This window comes from Carassius auratus, chromosome 15 (genome assembly GCF_003368295.1).
Source record: "Carassius auratus strain Wakin chromosome 15, ASM336829v1, whole genome shotgun sequence".
In the NCBI taxonomy this organism is placed as follows: domain Eukaryota; kingdom Metazoa; phylum Chordata; class Actinopteri; order Cypriniformes; family Cyprinidae; genus Carassius; species Carassius auratus.
Window position 1 is genome coordinate 18,119,001 of NC_039257.1, and position 18,612 is coordinate 18,137,612.

At 38.6% G+C, this 18,612-nt stretch overlaps 1 protein-coding gene across 1 annotated transcript; it reads left to right on the forward strand.

The window, feature by feature from the left end:
• Positions 1-240: 240 nt before the first annotated feature.
• Positions 241-18,607, forward strand: LOC113115295 (gamma-sarcoglycan-like). The gene is made up of 8 exons (XM_026282763.1): positions 241-390; positions 12,688-12,882; positions 13,062-13,163; positions 13,250-13,337; positions 15,259-15,378; positions 16,163-16,235; positions 16,645-16,768; positions 17,167-18,607. Exons 2-8 carry the CDS (start codon positions 12,688-12,690, stop codon positions 17,338-17,340), a joined length of 876 nt encoding a protein of 291 aa, XP_026138548.1. The 5' UTR covers positions 241-390; the 3' UTR covers positions 17,341-18,607.
• The last annotated feature ends 5 nt before the right edge of the window (positions 18,608-18,612 follow it).

An 18,612-nucleotide genomic window follows, 5' to 3' on the forward strand; every position in this document is an offset into this window, starting at 1 on the left:
GCTCCATAATTCTCTAAGGCAGTCATTCCCCCCTCCACCCCCCGTCCCCACCTCTACTCCTCCTTCCTTCCTTCCCTGAGACACTACACAACTAGCTATTGGTGTTTATGGGTCTTGCTCCACTCCTAAGTGATCATTAAATCCTTATGTTTGCGTAATGCGAGGCGTAGAGACCTCTGAAGGATATGTGAGTTCCCGAGAGGAAGTTTGGGACGTGGTGATGGTGGTGGAGGGGGGGGGGGGGGTTGTCTGCACTGAGACTGATCCAGGATCAGATTTAGGGAAGGCAGCTGTTGAGGGTTTGACAGGCAGACGGATCGGAGCACTGCTGCGTAGCACAAGCAGATTCGAGTCTGCAGAGGAGTGTCAGATCACACTAAAACAGCAAGGGTAAGTCACACTTTTGAGTTATAAATCTTATTATTTTATTCAAGTTTGATTTGTGACTTGATGATTTAATATCAGTCTTGTTTCCCATGCCCAATAATGTTTATATGATCAGAAAATATGGAATAACGAAGACATAAATGAATGAAAACCTGATAATAATCACATTGGTTCAACAATATTCATTGTTGTTTGGTAAATTATATAATCTTTTACTCATTAATATAATCCAAATAAAAGCTCACATATGAAATATAAATACAACTTTTATTTTTGCACCAAACTGTATTTTAATCCCTTTTTCATGATACTAAAATATTACCATATGCCACTGAAATGAAAAACTAGTCGCGCGTCTGAGGCCGAACATATGAATGCTCTCTGATCTTTACTTCAAACACTGTGGCTGCTTTTCCTCTTTAAAATGTGCGCATGGTCCTGGGACCTATTTTTAGAGGGCCGAGGCATTACAGCGCGCTGGAGTTATGCAGATGGCAAGATTAGACAGAGTGGGGAGAGCTTCATACAGCTTGTTATGTTTGCCCACAACCTCTCTCCACAAGCTCTTATCTGGGCTCTTTCCCACCTCATATCCGTTTATCCTCCAGCGTAACTCCACAGAAACAGAGCAATAGCACGCCCGCTCAGTCTTCCAGGGTCCTCTTGATATTTGATCAGGTCCAGCTTTGACACTACACTATCTCGGAATCTCTGTTAAAAACACAGTCGGACCTCGGTGGTTTGGAAAGACAGTGTTCTGCTGTAATTTTTCTCTCTTGGCATGCAGCTTAGACGAGACTGGAAACAGTGAAAGAGCATCAGCAGGGTGGGTTAGTGGAAAAAGTCCTGAGACGTCCTCAGAGAGAAAAAGAGAGGCTGTCTTGTGGAGTCAAGATGTTTACTTACTTGTACGACTTCATTGATATCATATGAATGTGTAATTACTGGCTGGTAATTATGTTTTAAAAGGGATTAGAAAGGAATGGGAATTGAATCATGCAGCTCCTAACCCAAGGAATGCTTGGATGAGTTGCTGCGGAGACACAAAGGCTGCGTTTCAGTTTTTCCTTCATCTGACAATAGCGTGTTCACTCATTATTCGATTCAAAATGAATGTTGTACAAGCACTTTCTTGACAAAAACCCTATGTTTTAACAGAAAACAGCAAATATAATGAAATTTATATTTTAACAAGAAAATGTGAGGATGGGTGCTAGGATGTTTTTAAATGGGTGAAGATGTTTTGGGAGTGGTGTTAAGCACATTGCTGCACCACAGTTTGAAAGTTTGGGGTCAGTAAGATATTTTCCCTTTGTACAGCAATGATGCATTGAACTAATCAAAAGTGACAGTAAACACAATTATATTGTTACAGATTATTTCTATTTAAAAATAAATGCTTTTCGTCTGAACTTGCTGTTCAACAAAAACCCCTGAACAATCCACAAACATTTTAATAAGCTCAACTGTTTTAACCGTTTTTGTTTTTTTGAGCAGCAAATTAGCATATCAGATTGATTTCTGAAGGGTCATGTGACTCTAAAGACTGGATGCTGAAAGTTCTTCAGTTTTGCATCACAGGAATGAATTATACTATATTTAGTTTTAAATCGTACCAATATTTTACAGTATTACTGTTTTAAATAAATGCAGACTTGGTGAGCATAAACTTTACCATCCACAAACAGTAATAGTTAGTACGGTAGTTGTTGAATTTTGGTATGGGGTCGAATGAAGGGATCTAAAATATGGTCATGCAGAATAAGGCAGAATAATTGCTTTATAAGTACTAATAAACATCTGATATTTAAATAATATGCATGCTAATAAACAGCTAGTTGATAGTGAGAATTGGTTCTAAAAAATAAAGTGTTACTAATATTTGTTGTTGATAATATATATAGGCCATGGATCAAATGCAATTCATAAATTTACATTTATGCATTTAGTGGACGCGTTTATCCAAAGCGACCTACAGTGCATTCAGGCTTTTTTTTTAACCAGTATGTGTGTTCCCTGGGAATGGAACCCACAACTTTTTGCGCTGCAAACGCAATGCATCTACCACTGAGCCACAGGAACATTAATGTGATGAATCGAACGTATCGCTTCTATTATAATCATACTTTAAAATTTCACATTTCAAATGAATTTTAATTGTATTTCTTAGAAAACACACAACTGTTTCTCTGCTTATTGAACAAAACTCAATCAACATTAAAGCTGCAAGCAGCGATGAACGGGCCCTCGCACCCGGGCTCACCGGCAGCGAGTGGCTTTAGTAAATAGGTGAACGGTGAGAAATATGCATTTAAACTCATAAATATAAGTGGAATATATCAAAGTTTACTCCATATTTGTGCCAATCTTTGTGTTGCCAGTAGGTGGTGCTCTCTTTATAATGGACTATTGGCCTTCAGATGTGTTCAGGGCAGGACTCTTATTGAACATGTGAAGTTTGGGGAAGATCGAACAAATTATGCCTGAGTTACAACAACTTCTCTTGCTGTGGCGAGACATCAAAATTTGTCATGACGCCATGGACACGCCCTTTAACAAAAACTCAAGATCTCCACAAGTTAACATTGCACAGGCCTTTAGATTAGACTGACTACAAAAAAATACATTAATCTCAAAAAAATTCTAGGAGTAGTTTGTCACAGCATACAACATGTCACTTCCTGTTGCCAGCAGGTGGCGCTATGACTATAACTGAATATGGGCATGTAGATCTGTTAAGGGTAGAAGTCTTATCTAACATGTGAAGTTTGGGGCAGATTGGACATTGTAAATCTGAGTAACAGCAACTTCCTTTTTCATGGCGAAACATCGAAATTTGTCAGGCCGCCATGGACACGCCCTTTAACGAAACCTCAAAATCTTTGCAATCTAACATCGCAAATTCCTTTAGATTTAACTGACCAAGTTTGGTGTTGATCTGAATATATCTCTAGGAGTAGTTTGTTAAAGTACAACCCCTGAAAATGGCAAAAACAACACCAATTTTGCAGAGAAAATTCTAAATAACCGACTTCCTGATGGGATTCGAATTTCGTACCAAGAGACTTTTTTGTAGGTATTGGTGTGTTACATGTGTGTACCGACTTTTGTACATGTACGTGAAAAATAGCTCGAGGCACATTCCATTGAATTTGCATATGCACTCCGTTGAAAGTTTATAGGTGGCGCTATCGAGCCATTTTGCCACACCCAATGGAATATTGGCCTTCAGATCTGTTCAGGCCAGGACCCTTATCACACACGTGAAGTTTGGGCAAGATCGGACACTTTATGCCTGAGTTATAACATCTTTTATTCCCATGACGAGACATCGAACTTCGTCACGGCACCATGGAAACGCCTTTTAACAAAAACTCAAGATCTTCACAACTAAACATCACACAGGTCTTTAGATTAGACTGACCACAAAAAAGACATTGATGTCATACAATTTCTAGAAATAGTCTGTCACAGTGTAAAATATGACACTTCCTGTTGCCAATAGGTGGCGCTATGACTATAACTGAATATGGGCATGTAGATCTGTTCAGGTCAAGAGTCTCATCCAACATGTGAAGTTTGGGGCAGATTGGACATTGTATGTCTGAGTTACAGCAACTTCCTTTTTCATGGCAAAACATCGAAATTTGTCAGGCCGCCATGGACACGCCCTTTAACGAAATCTAAAGATCTTCACAATTTAACATCGCAAAGGGCTTAAGATTACACTGACCAGGTTTGGTGTTGATCTGAATAAATCTCTAGGAGGAGTTCGTTAAAGTACAACCCCTGAAAATGGCAAAAACAACACCAATTTTGAAGGGAAAATTCAAAATAACCGACTTCCTGTTGGGATCCGGATTTCGTACCAAGATACTTTTTTGTAGGTATTGGAGTGTTACATGTGTGTACCAATTTTTGTACATGTACGTGAAACATAGCTCGAGGCGCACTCCGTTGAAAGTGTATAGGTGGCGCTATAGAGCCATTCTGCCACACCCGGTGGAATATTGGCCTGCAGATCTGTTCAGGCCAGGACTCTTATCACACATGTGAAGTTTGGGGAAGATCGGACATTTTATGCCTGAGTTATAACATCTTTTATTCCCATGGCGAGACATCGAACTTCGTCGCGGCGCCATGAACAAGCCTTTTAACGAAAACTCAAGATCTTCACAACTGAACATCGCACAGGCCTTTAGATTAGACTGACCACAAAAAAGACATTGATGTCATAAAATTTCTAGGAGTAGTTCGTCGCAGCGTAAAATATGTCACTTCCTGTTGCCAATAGGTGGCGCTATGACTATAACTGAATATGGGCATGTCAATCTGTTCAGGTTCGGAGTCTCATCAAACATGTGAAGTTTGGGGCAGATTGGACATTGTATGTGTGAGTTATAGCAACTTCATTTTTCATGGCGAATCATCGAAATTCGCCAGGCCGCCACGGACACGCCCTTCAACGAAAACTCAAGATCTTCGCAATTTAACATCGCAAAGGCCTTTAGATTAGGCATACCAAATTTGGTGTTGATTTGAAGAACTCTCTAGGAGGAGTTTGTTAAAATACAACACATGGAAATGACCAAAATTACACAAAATATGCTCATAATATTAAAAATAACCGACTTCCTGTTGGGTTTAGAATTTCGCTCCAAGAGTCTTTTTTGTAGGTATTGGTGTGTTACATATGTGTGCCAATTTTCGTGCATGTACGTGAAACATAGCTGGAAGGCTGTTGATTTTCTTGGTATAGGTGGCGCTGTCGAGCCATTTTGCCACACCCTCTTCTGAATCCTATATCAGACGAAAATTTTCACCAGGTTTGACGCGTGTGCAAAGTTTCATGACTTTTTGAGCATGTTAAAGCCCTCAAAAATGCGATTCATTCGGGAGAAGAAGAAGAAGAATAATAATAATAATTAAAGCTGCAAGCAGCGATGAACGGGCCCTCGCACCCGGGCTCACCGGCAGCGAGTGGCTTTAGTTAATAGGTGAACGGTGAGAAATATGCGTTTAAACTCATAAATATAAGTAGAATATATCAATGTTTATTCCATATATGTGCCAATCTTCCTGTTGCCAGCAGGTGGCGCTATCATTATAATGGAATATTGGCCTTCAGATGTGTTCAGGGCAGGACTTTTATCGAACATGTGAGGTTTGGGGAGGATTGGACACTTTATGCCTGCGTTACAACAACATCCTATTTCATGGCGAAACAATGAAATTTGTCAGGCCGCCATGGACACGCCCTTTAACGAAACCTCAAGATCTTCGCAATTTAAGATCGCAAAAGGCTTTAGATTACACTGACCAAGTTTGGTGTTGATCTGAATAAATATCTAGGAGGAGTTCGTTAAAGTACAACCCCTGAAAATGGCCAAAACAACACTAATTTTGCAGAGAAAATTCCAAATAACTGACTTCCTGTTGGGATTCGGACTTCGTACCAAGAGACTTTTTCGTAGATATTGGTGTGTTACATGTGTGTACCGATTCTTGTACATGTACGTGAAACATAGCTCAAGGCGCACTCCGTTTAAAGTGTATACGCACTCCGTTGAAAGTGTATAGGTGGCGCTATTGAGCCATTTTGCCACACTCGATGGAATATTGGCCTTCAGATCTGTTCAGGCCAGGACCCTTATCACACAAGTGAAGTTTGGGCAAGATCGGACATTTTATGCCTGAGTTATAACATCTTTTATTCCCATGGCGAGACATTGAACTTCATCACGGCGCCATGGACACACCTTTTAACAAAAACTCAAGATATTCACAACTAAACATCACACAAGTCTTTAGATTAGACTGACCACAAAAAAGACATTGATTTCATAAAATTTCTAGGAGTAGTTTGTCGCAGTGTAAAATATGTAACTTCCTGTTGCCAATAGGTGGCGCTATGACTATAACTGAATATTGGCATGTAGATCTGTTCAGGTCAAGAGTCTTATCCAACATGTGAAGTTTGGGGCAGATTGGACATTGTATGTCTGAGTTACAGCAACTTCCTTTTTCATGGCGAAACATCGAAATTTTTCAGGCCGCCATGGACCCGCCCTTTAACGAAACCTCAAGTCCTTCGCAATTTATTATCGCAAAGGGCTTTAGATTACACTGACCAAGTTTGATGTTGATCTGAATAAATCTCTAGGAGGAGTTCGTTAAAGTACAACCCCTGAAAATGGCAAAAACAACAGCAATTTTGAAGGGAAAATTCAAAATAACCGACTTCCTGTTGGGATCCGGATTTCGTACCAAGAGACTTTGTTGTAGGTATTGGAGTGTTACATGTGTGTACCAATTTTTGTACATGTACGTGAAACATAGCTCGAGGCGCACTCCGTTGAAAGTGTATAGGTGGCGCTATAGAGCCATTCTGCCACACCCGGTGGAATATTGGCCTGAAGATCTGTTCAGGCCAGGACTCTTATCACACATGTGAAGTTTGGGGAAGATCGGACATCTTATGCCTGAGTTATAACATCTTTTATTCACATGGCGAGACATCGAACTTCGTCGCGGCGCCATGAACAAGCCTTTTAACGAAAACTCAAGATCTTCACAACTGAACATCGCACAGGCCTTTAGATTAGACTGACCACAAAAAAGACATTGATGTCATAAAATTTCTAGGAGTAGTTCGTCGCAGCATAAAATATGTCACTTCCTGTTGCCAATAGGTGGCGCTATGACTATAACTGAATATGGGCATGTCAATCTGTTCAGGTTCGGGGTCTCATCAAACATGTGAAGTTTGGGGCAGATTGGTCATTGTATGTGTGAGTCATAGCAACTTCATTTTTTATGGCGAATCATCGAAATTCGCCAGGCCGCCACGGACACGCCCTTCAACGAAAAGTCAGGATCTTCGCAATTTAACATCGCAAAGGCCTTTAGATTAGGCATACCAAATTTGGTGTTGATTTGAAGAACTCTCTAGGAGGAGTTCGTTAAAATACAACACATGGAAATGACCAAAATTACACAAAATATGCTCATAATATTAAAAATAACCGACTTCCTGTTGGGTTTAGAATTTCGCTCCAAGAGTCTTTTTTGTAGGTATTGGTGTGTTACATATGTGTGCCAATTTTCGTGCATGTACGTGAAACATAGCTGGAAGGCTGTTGATTTTCTTGGTATAGGTGGCGCTGTCGAGCCATTTTGCCACACCCTCTTCTGAATCCTATATCAGACGAAAATTTTCACCAGGTTTGACGAGTGTGCAAAGTTTCATGACTTTTTGAGCATGTTAAAGCCCTCAAAAATGCGATTCATTCGGGAGAAGAAGAAGAAGAAGAATAATAATTAAAGCTGCAAGCAGCGATGAACGGGCCCTCGCACCCGGGCTCACCGCCATCGTGTGGCTTTAGTAAAAAGGTGAACGTTGAGAAAGATGCATTTAAACTCATAAATATAAGTGCAATATATCAAAGTTTATTCCATATGTGTGCCAATCTTCCTGTTGCCAGCAGGTGGCGCTATCGTTATAATGGAATATTGGCCTTCAGATGTGTTCAAGCCAGGACCCTTATCACACATGTGAAGTTTGGGCAAGATCGGACATTTTATGCCTGAGTTATAACATCTTTTATTCCCATGGCGAGACATCGAACTTCGTCATGGCGACATGGACATGCCTTTTAACAAAAACTCAAGATCTTCACAACTAAACATCACACAGGTCTTTAGATTAGACTGACCACAAAAAAGACATTGATGTCATAAAATTTCTAGGAGTAGTTTGTCACAGTGTAAAATATGTCACTTCCAGTTGCCAATAGGTGGCGCTATGACTATAACTGAATATTGGCATGTAGATCTGTTCAGGTGAAGAGTCTTATCAAAAATGTGAAGTTTGGGGCGGATTGGACATTGTATGTGTGAGTTATAGCACCATCATTTTTCATGGCGAATCATCAAAATTTGTCAGGCCGCCATGGACACGCCCTTTAACGAAACCTCAATTCCTTCGCAATTTAACATGGCAAAGGGCTTTAGATTACACTGACCAAGTTTGGTGTTGATCTGAATAAATCTCTAGGAGGAGTTCGTTAAAATACAACCCCTGAAAATGACAAAAACAACACCAATTTTGCAGGGAAAATTAAAAATAACCGACTTCCTGTTGGGATTCGGATTTCGTACCAAAATACTTTTTTGTAGCTATTGGTGTGTTACATATGTTTACCGATTTTCGTACATGTATATGTCATGTAGCTCGAGGCGCACTCCATTGAAAATGTATAGGTGGCGCTATCGAGCCATTTTGCCACACCCAATGGAAAATTAGCCTCCAGATGTGTTCAGGTCTGTACTCTTATCAAACATTTGAAGTTTGGGCAAGATCTGATATTTTATGACTGAGTTACAACAACTTCTACTCCCATGGCGAGACATCGAACTTTGACATGGCGCCATGGACACGCCCTTTAACGAAAACTCAAGATCTTCTCAATTTAACATCGTACAGGCCTTTAGATTAGACTGACGACAAAAAAGACATTGATGTCAAAAATTTCTAGGAGTAGTTTGTCGCAGAGTGAAATATGTCACTTCCTGTTGCCAATAGGTGGCGCTATGACTATAACTGAATATGGTCGTGTCAAACTGTTCAGGACAGGAGTCTCATCAAACTTGTGAAGTTTGGGGCAGATTGGTCATTGTATGTCTGAGTTATAGCAACTTCCTGTTTCATGGCGAATCATCGAAATTCGCCAGGCCGCCACACACAGGCCATTCAACGAAAACTCAAAAGCTTCGCAATTTAACATCGCAAAGGCCTTTAGATTAGGCATACCAAATTTGGTGTTGATCTGAATTAATCTCTAGGAGGAGTTCGTTAAAATACAACGCATGGAAATGACAAAAATGACACTAAATTTGCTCATAATATTAGAAATAACCGACTTCCTGTTGGGATTCGGATTTCGTACCAAGAGACTTTTTTGTAGGTATTGGTGTGTTACATGTGTATACCGATTTTTGTACATGTACGTGAAACATAGCTCGAGGCGCACTCTGTTGAAAGTGTATAGGTGGCGCTATCGAGCCATTTTGCCACACCTGATGGAATTTTGGCCTTCATATGTGTTCAGGCCAGGACTCTTATCACACATGTGCAGTTTGGGGAAGATCGGACATTTTATGCCTGAGTTATAACATCTTTTATTCCCATGGCGAGACATTGAACTTCGTGATGGCGCCATGGACACGCCTTTTAACGAAAACTCAAGATCTTCACAACTTAACATCGCACAGGCCTTTAGATTAGACTGACCACAAAAAATACATTGATGTCATAAAATTTCTAGGAGTAGTTAATCGCAGTGTAAAATATGTCACTTCCTGTTGCCAATAGGTGGCGCTATGACTATAACTGAATATGGGCATGTCAATCTGTTCAGGTCAGGAGTCTCATCAAACATGTGAAGTTTGGGGCAGATTGGTCATTGTATGTCTGAGTTATAGCAACTTCCTGTTTGATGGCGAATCATCGAAATTCGCCAGGCCACCACGGACACGCCCATTAACGAAAACTCAAAAGCTTCGCAATTTAACATCGCAAAGGCCTTCAGATTAGGCATACCAAATTTGGTGTTGATCTGAATGAATCTCTGGGAGGAGTTCGTTAAAATACAACGCATGGAAATGACAAAAATGACACAAAATTTGCTCATAATATTAGTAATAACGGACTTCCTGTTGGGTTTCGGATTTTGCTCCAAGAGACTTTTTTGTAGGTATTGGAGAGTTACATGTGTATACCGATTTTCATACATGTACATGAAACGTAGCTCGAGGCGCACACTGTTGAACGTGTATAGGTGGCGCTGTTGAGCCATTTTGCCACACCCACTTCTGAAACCCATATCAGACGTAAATTTTCGCCAGTTCTGAGGTGTGTGCAAAGTTTCATGACTTTTCGAGCATGTTTAGGCCCTCAAAAATGCGATTCATTTTGGAGAAGAAGAATAATAATAATAATAATAATAATAATAATAATAATAATTAAAGCTGCAAGCAGCGATGAACGGGCCCTCGCACCCGGGCTCACCGCCATCGTGTTGCTTTAGTAAAAAGGTGAACGTTGAGAAATATGCATTTAATGTCCTAAATATAAGTGGAATATATCAAAGTATATCCCATATATGTGCCAATCTTTGTATGGCCAGCGGGTGGCGCTATCATTATAATGGAATATTGGCCTTCAGATGTGTTCAGGCCAGGACTCTTATCAAACATTTGAAGTTTGGGGAAGATTGAACATTTTATGCTTGAGTTACAACAACTTCTCTTGCTGTGGAAAGACATCAAATTTTGTCATGGCGCCATGGAAACGCCCTTTAACAAAAACTCAAGATCTCCAAAAGTTAACATTGCACAGGCCTTTAGATTAGACTGACCACAAAATATATGTTAATCTCAAAAAAATTATAGGAGTAGTTTGTCGCAGCGTAAAACATGTCACTTCCTGTTGCCAATAGGTGGCGCTATGACTATAACTGAATGTGGGCATGTAGATCTGTTAAGGGCGGAAGTTTTATCTAACGTGAAGTTTGGGGCAGATTGGACATTGTATGTCTGAGTTACAGCAACTTCCTTTTTCATGGCGAAACATCGAAATTTGTCAGGCCGCCATGGACACGCCCTTTAACGAAATCTAAAGATCTTCGCAATTTAACATCGCAAAGGGCTTAAGATTACACTGACCAAGTTTGTTGTTGATCTGAATAAATCTTTAGGAGGAGTTCGTTAAAGTACAACCCCTGAAAATGGCAAAAACAACGCCAATTTTGCAGAGAAAATTCTAAATAACCGACTTCCTGTTGGGATTCGGATTTCGTGCCAAGAGACTTTTTTGTAGGTATTGCTGTGTTACATGTGTATACCGATTTTTGTACATGTACGTGAAACATAGCTCGAGGCGCACTCTGTTGAAAGTGTATAGGTGGCGCTATCGAGCCATTTTGCCACACCTCATGGAATTTTGGCCTTCAGATGCGTTCAGGCCAGGACTCTAATCACACATGTGCAGTTTGGGGAAGATCGGACATTTTATGCCTGAGTTATAACATCTTTTATTCCCATGGCGAGACATCGAACTTCGTGACGGCGCCATGGACACGCCTTTTAACGAAAACTCAAGATCTTCACAACTTAACATCGCACAGGCCTTTAGATTAGACTGACCACAAAAAAGACATTGATGTCATAAAATTTCTAGGAGTAGTTCTTCGCAGCATAAAATATGACACTTCCTGTTGCCAATAGGTGGCGCTATGACTATAACTGCATATGGGCATGTCAATCTATTCTGTTCCAGAGTCTTATCAACCATGTGAAGTTTGGGGCAGATTGGACATTGTATGTCTGAGTTATAGCAACTTCATTTTTCATGGCGAGTCATCGAAGTTCGCCAGGCCGCCACAGACACGCCCTTCAACGAAAACTCAAAATCTTCGCAATTTAACATCGCAAAGGCCTTTAGATTAGGCATACCAAATTTGGTGTTGATTTGAAGAAATCTCTAGGAGGAGTTCGTTAAAATACAGCGCATGGAAATGGCAAAAATGACACAAAATTTGCTCATAATATTAAAAATAACCGACTTCCTGTTGGGTTTAGAATTTTGCTCCAAGAGTCTTTTTTGTAGGTATTGATGTGTTACATGTGTGTACCGATTTTCGTACATGTACGTGAAAGGTAGCTCGAGGCGCACACCGCTGAATGTGCATAGGTGGCGCTGTCGAGCCATTTTACCACGCCCACTTCTGAAACCCATATCAGACGTAAATTTTCGCCAGTTCGGAGGCGTCTGCAAAATTTGGTGACTTTTTGAGCATGTTTAGGCACTCAAAAATGCGATTCATTTTGGAGAAGCGGAATAATAATAATAATAAACGGAGCAATTCCAATAGGGTCCTCACACCATCGGTGCTCGGGCCCTAATAATAATAATAAACGGAGCAATTCCAAGAGGGTCCTCACACCATCGGTGCTCGGGCCCTAATAATAAAAAACAAAGCAGATACAAGAGGGTCCTCGCACCTCGGTGCTCGGGCCCTAATAAAAAACAAAGCAGATACAAGAGGGTCCTCGCACCTCGGTGCTCGGGCCCTAAATATACAAAACAAAAATCAACGTGTGTCAAGGTCAGTAAGTGTCTAATGTATCAGATAATTTGACTAATGGCAAGGCAACGTTCGTTCAGGCTGTAAAATATCTTGTGTAACTTTCCTGAATTGTAGTTATAATGTGTAGCTGACCATGAATCTTCATTCCCAGATGGTTCGTGAGCAGTACCTCACCACCACAGATGAGTCCGGGGCTCTGGCTCCAGTCACTGACTACATCTACATGATCGGCATCTATGGCTGGAGGAAACGCTGCCTCTATCTGTTTGTTCTGCTTCTCCTCATCATTCTGGTGGTGAACTTTGCCCTCACAATCTGGATCCTGCGAGTCATGTGGTTCAATACGGTGAGAGAACTTCCCTTAAAGGACTTCAGATCACATATTTAATTCATTTCTAATAAAAAAATAAGCCATATTTAGATTTTGCCCTTGGTTGAGCCAGTTTATCTCAGCTGGCCACTGCATGCTGTCACATGAAGTCACACTGATGCTGAGAGAGCACTCTGTGTTGTTGGCTGTTGCAGGAAGGCATGGGATACCTGCAGGTAAATGAAGATGGACTAAGACTAGAGGGAGAATCTGACTTCTTGTTCCCTGTCTATGCCCAGGAAATTGACTCCAGAGAGGTAAGAGGTATTTAAAGTATACACTTAAACATGGATAAATAGATTGATTTAGTTGCCCATTTTGTCCATTCTCATCTTCATTACAGGATTCAGCTCTTCTGGTGCACTCCTCTGAAAACGTTACGCTTAATGCTCGTAATGCCAATGGTGATGTAACAGGAAGTGTGTCTGTAGGTATGAGATACACAAAACATTTATTGGCTGATTACATGATTTTTACACCTTTCACTCATCAGTGTATTGTATTGCATTATTAGTTTTGGTCCAAAAACTACAGAGCTTTGATCATAACAATAAGTAGTTAAGTTCATGTTTTCTTTTGTTACAGAAGCTTTTGATTAAAGTTCTAGAGTTCTCTTCTGTTTCTTTGTCTCGTGTTACGTTCATTGTGTTGTGGAAGTACTCTTTCATTTTCTTAGTGTTTATTGCCATTTGGCATCATGTGTCTTTCACTTTTGGAATACCACCTTAACGCCTGACAATCATCATATCAACCTATTCCAACTCTTATTTTATAATTATTATTATCTATTTTATTTTTTTTGTCTAAATGTTCAATAAATAGTTCTATACAGTGGCCCAGTAGTATACAAAATCTCCACAACACAATGCATTGGACACATTTTGTTGTTTTGTGCTAATTTTACTGTGCTAATTTCATTGTTGCAGCTTGTTTCCTTTGTGTTGTGCTAATTTTGATAATGTGGCTTGTTTTCGTTGCATTGCAGCCTGTTTACTTAGTGTTGCGCCTTGTTTCTGTTGTGTTGCAACTTCTTTCTGTTGTGTTTTGCTAATTATGTTGTGTTGCGACTTGTTTCTGTTGTGTTTTGCTGATAACGTTGTGTTGCATCTGGTTTCCATTGTGTTGCGACTTGTTTCTGTTGTGTTGTGACTTGTTTCTGTTGTGTTTCATCTTGTTTCTGTTGTGTTGTGCTGATAACGTTGTGTTGCATCTTGTTTCTGTTGTGTTGCGACTTGTTTCTGTTGTGTTTCATCTTGTTTTTGTTGTGTTGTGCTGAAACGTTGTGTTGCATCTTGTTTCTGTTGTGTTGCGACTTGTTTATGTTGTTTTGTGCTAATTATATTGTGTTGCGACTTGTTTCGGTTGTGTTGTGCTAATTATGTTATGTTGCGACTTGTTTCTGTTGTGTTGTGCTGATAACGTTGTGTTGCGCCTTGCATCTGTTGTGTTATGGCTTGTTTCTGTTGTGTTGCGACTTGCTTCTGTTGTGTTGTGGCTTGTTTCTGTTGTGTTGTGCTGATAACGTTGTGTTGCGCCTTGCATCTGTTGTGTTATGGCTTGTTTCTGTTGTGTTGCGACTTGCTTCTGTTGTGTTGTGGCTTGTTTCTGTTGTGTTGCGACTTGTTTCCTTTGTGCTGTGCTAATTTTGTTGCATTGCATCTTGTTCCTGTTGTGTTGTGCTGATAACATTGTGTTGCATCTTGTTTCTGATGTATTGTGACTTGTTTCTGTTGTGTTGTGCTAATTGCAGTATGTTGTGTTGCATTTTGTTTCTTTTGTTGTACGTCTTGTTTCTGTTGTGTTGTGACTTGCTTCTTTTGTGTTGTGGCTTGATTCTGTTGTGTTGTGCTGATAACGTTGTGTTGCATCTGGTTTCCATTGTGTTGTGACTTGTTTCTGTTGTGTTTCATCTTGTTTCTGTTGTGTTGTGCTGATAACGTGTTGCATCTTGTTTCCATTGTGTTGTGACTTGTTTCTGTTGTGTTGTGCTGATAACGTTGTGTTGCATCTTGTTTCTGATGTATTGTGACTTGTTTCTGTTGTGTTGTGCTAATTGCAGTATGTTGTGTTGCATTTTGTTTCTTTTGTTGTACGTCTTGTTTCTGTTGTGTTGTGACTTGCTTCTTTTGTGTTGTGGCTTGATTCTGTTGTGTTGTGCTAATTTTGTTGTGTTGCATCTTGTTTCTGTTGTGTCACGACTTGTTTGCTAATGCATGAGCTAAGAGCCCAGCAACATAAAACTGAACAACTGGATATGAAAATGAATATGGATATTTAATGAGAATGAATATAGTCTGTTTAATCAATATTCTGTTTGAATATATATGTATCATTTCTTTGTATTCTCAATAGGTCCCAATCAGGCCGAGGGTTTTGGCCAATACTTTAATATCAGTTCCAACCATGATGAAAATGTATTTTATGCGGATGTAAATGGAGCCGTTGTGGGAAAAGGAAAGCTCCGTGTAACAGGTGAGCCTAGAAATAGACCTGAATTAAAAAAAATAAATAAATAAAATAAATAAAAATGTGAAGGAAACGTAAATGCTCTGTTGTATTATTAGTGCTGTTTTAGTGTTAGGAAGTACTTTGTTTACAATGTTGCACTTTAATGTGTTACTTCAAATATTAATTGAAATAGAATGAAGAAAAATATAAAGAGAATAGTAAGTATGTTCTAACATATGAAACAGCCATATTAATTAGCTGGTTAAATCCTGAGATTTTGTAAACAACAGATCCAGCCAAAGCAACACGTCTGTTATCCCATGATGCACAGTGGGTTAAATATTAATACTTTATCTAAACTAGCCTAGAGCTATTTTGATTGGTGAATCTCATGTTACCTTCCATGAGTGTTTTTTTTTAAAATCATATTTCACCCCAAAAAGAACAAATAATATTTTATTTAAAGAATGAGGCCTGTTTCAAGACATTCTGGTTATTTCATATTATTAGCATTAGCACATTTCCATGCCAACTCTCAAATATCTTATTTAATATATTATGATATATACCTATGTACATTGATTTATCATGAATGTAGTATTTGTGGCAATGAAACACAATTGCACTGTATTCTTTAATACAAACAAAGATTAATACAGTGTAATATAATATGTTATACAATATAATAATATAATAAATGGGATAATCTGTATTTTAGTGAATAAATGCAATGATGTGATTAAATAGATATATGGAATGATTTGTCCGCTTCCTTTGTATAGTTGTAAGTTTTCTGGTGTTTGGACAGGTCCAGAAGGTGCTATCTTTGAGCATTCTGTCAGGACTCCAATGGTCAAAGCAGTACTTAACAAAGAGCTAAAGTAAGTACTTGTACTATTAAAAATGTAATTTCCCATACAGCAATTTTGCCAGTTTGTTTGTATTGTAGCTTCATTTTTAACTCTGCATTTTATCTGATTTGTTTTTTTTTTTTTTCTCAAAAACATTCTTGTAAGGTCAGCCCATGTTAAAAGTAATGGCTGTACTGATTATATTACCTAAAATAACTTTAATAGAGGTTTTGTGATGTGGGATGACCCGAGTTACCAAGGCATCTGGTTCTCAACAAAGGCTTAATTTTTGTCTCCTTTAAAAGTGTCTTTTACAAGTAAATGTATTGCCCACAGTCATGCAGATCCCTCTGTTTCTATGAATCAAACAGTTGAATTTGAGAATATCTTGTGGTCATCTTGTGTCCAAACGATGAACTGCAATGTCCTATCTTTTAAGACTAGAGTCTCCAACACGATCTCTCAGCATGGATGCCCCAAAAGGCGTTCACGTCAAAGCCTTGGCTGGAAATGTTGATGTGACCGCACACTTTGATATTCAGCTACACTCAACTGCAGGACTGGTAAGCAATCCTGAAAGCTTTACATTTTGAAGATTTTTTTTATTAGCATTTGATTAGGTATGGAGCTAAAATCACCAATACATGAGCTGGCATAACTTATATTTTTGGAATTATGAATTTACGCTTGATCCCTTTATTTAAGCTTTGGTTACACTTTATTTTAAGGTGTCTTTGTTACAGTGTAATTATACATTTAAGTACTAGGTAGTATTTATTAACTACATGTTCTTACTATATGGTTAGGGTTTGCCTCAGGGTTACTTGCATGTAATTATGCTTAATTTATTGTAATTTTAATAGTAATTCATGTAACGTGTGTAACAAGGACACCTTAAAATAAAGTGTGGCCTAATCTTTCATGAAATACATTATTATTAAGGTTTCACTGTATGTTACAGTTGATTTTAGATGCTGAAAGTGTTCGTCTGCCGACATTACCTGTGGGAGAAGCGTCAGATGAATTTCATGGAATTTACAACACATATTATGAAGTGTGTGTTTGTCCCAGCGGTAAGCTCTTCATCTCCAAAGCTGCCGTCACTTCGACCTGCAGCGAGAGCCAGGACTGCTGAATGACCTTCTGTCCTTAACGCCCCCACACTAGAAACAAATCATGTTTGTTACATTGAATTTGGCAATTTTCTTTTTTTTTTTTTTTTACATCACGATATGTATTAACATGTTACTTAAAGATCAGAGGGTACATTCATATGTGTGGCTGGGGTTTTATCAAGATAGGGAAGATGAAATATACAGTATACACAACACACTTCCATGGCAATTTGTGGTGAATTGGTGGTTATAAATTCAAACCTAATAAATTTGAATCTAATTCTTACGTTTCCATACAATCTGCCTACTCCACACTGACAATTAGGTTTAAGGGAGGACCCTTATGATTATTATTATTTAAAAATATGTCTATTTATGAATCACATTGTATGAATTCATACAAAATCATCTTGTAAAAAACATTTTCTAATGTGATCAGGTTTGTAGACTGTACTTCATACTATATATGGAACAAAATTATTGCATATTTTCATCTATTTTTTTTTTGTTTGTATAAACATTGTTCAAAATTAGGCTGGGCAATAAAGGGGCTGGTAAACAGCTGACATCCTATGCAATATAATTTTGAGGTGCAATAAATAACCAAATTCTGTGTGTTGCATATCAGATTATTGTTTAAAGATGTACTCATTAATAGAGAAATTATTACAAATAAAACACTTACATGTGTCTACGAGGGTTATTATACTTCTGAAATTAGTTTAATTTCATTTTTTTTTTTATGTCATGTATAATAATGAATTTCTGTCTGAAGAACTGCACTACCCGCAATCCTGAAGCTGTAGCTTTGAATTCTTCTGTTGAGCATTGTAATATAATCAAATCCAAATGTCTTTCATGTGTGCACTTTATACACAATGGTTTGATATCAAATTAAGCATCTCCATTAATTTAATGAGAATAAGTATCAAAATGATAATTTACCTATGGGAAGCTTGAAACTTTGGGATTTGTGTGTGTGTGTGTTTTTCTCAGAACTGTTTTGCATATGTTCTGCTTGAAAATGCTGAGTGATTATGTTTGTTTATACATTGGTTGGGGATCTTCACATTTATAAATCAGTTGTATATTATATTTTGGTTGATGTATATTTCTTCAATGGGAAATCTCATATTTTGAGGTTTACAAATGTAAAGAAATAATTACAATACCGACCTTTGAATGATATTATAAAGCATGTATGAACAAGTGTAAATTGGTTTTTCCACATTCAATGTTTCGGCATGAGTTGACATGATAATTTCATTCAAACTAAAAAAAAAAAAATCATT

Coding starts and splice junctions, on each gene's coding strand:
- LOC113115295 (XM_026282763.1), top strand. CDS start 12,688: ATGGTTCGTGAGCAGTACCTCACCACCACAGATGAGTCCGGGGCTCTG. Junction 12,883..13,061: donor GAGTCATGTGGTTCAATACG/GTGAGAGAACTT, acceptor TGGCTGTTGCAG/GAAGGCATGGGATACCTGCA. Junction 16,769..17,166: donor TACACTCAACTGCAGGACTG/GTAAGCAATCCT, acceptor TGTATGTTACAG/TTGATTTTAGATGCTGAAAG.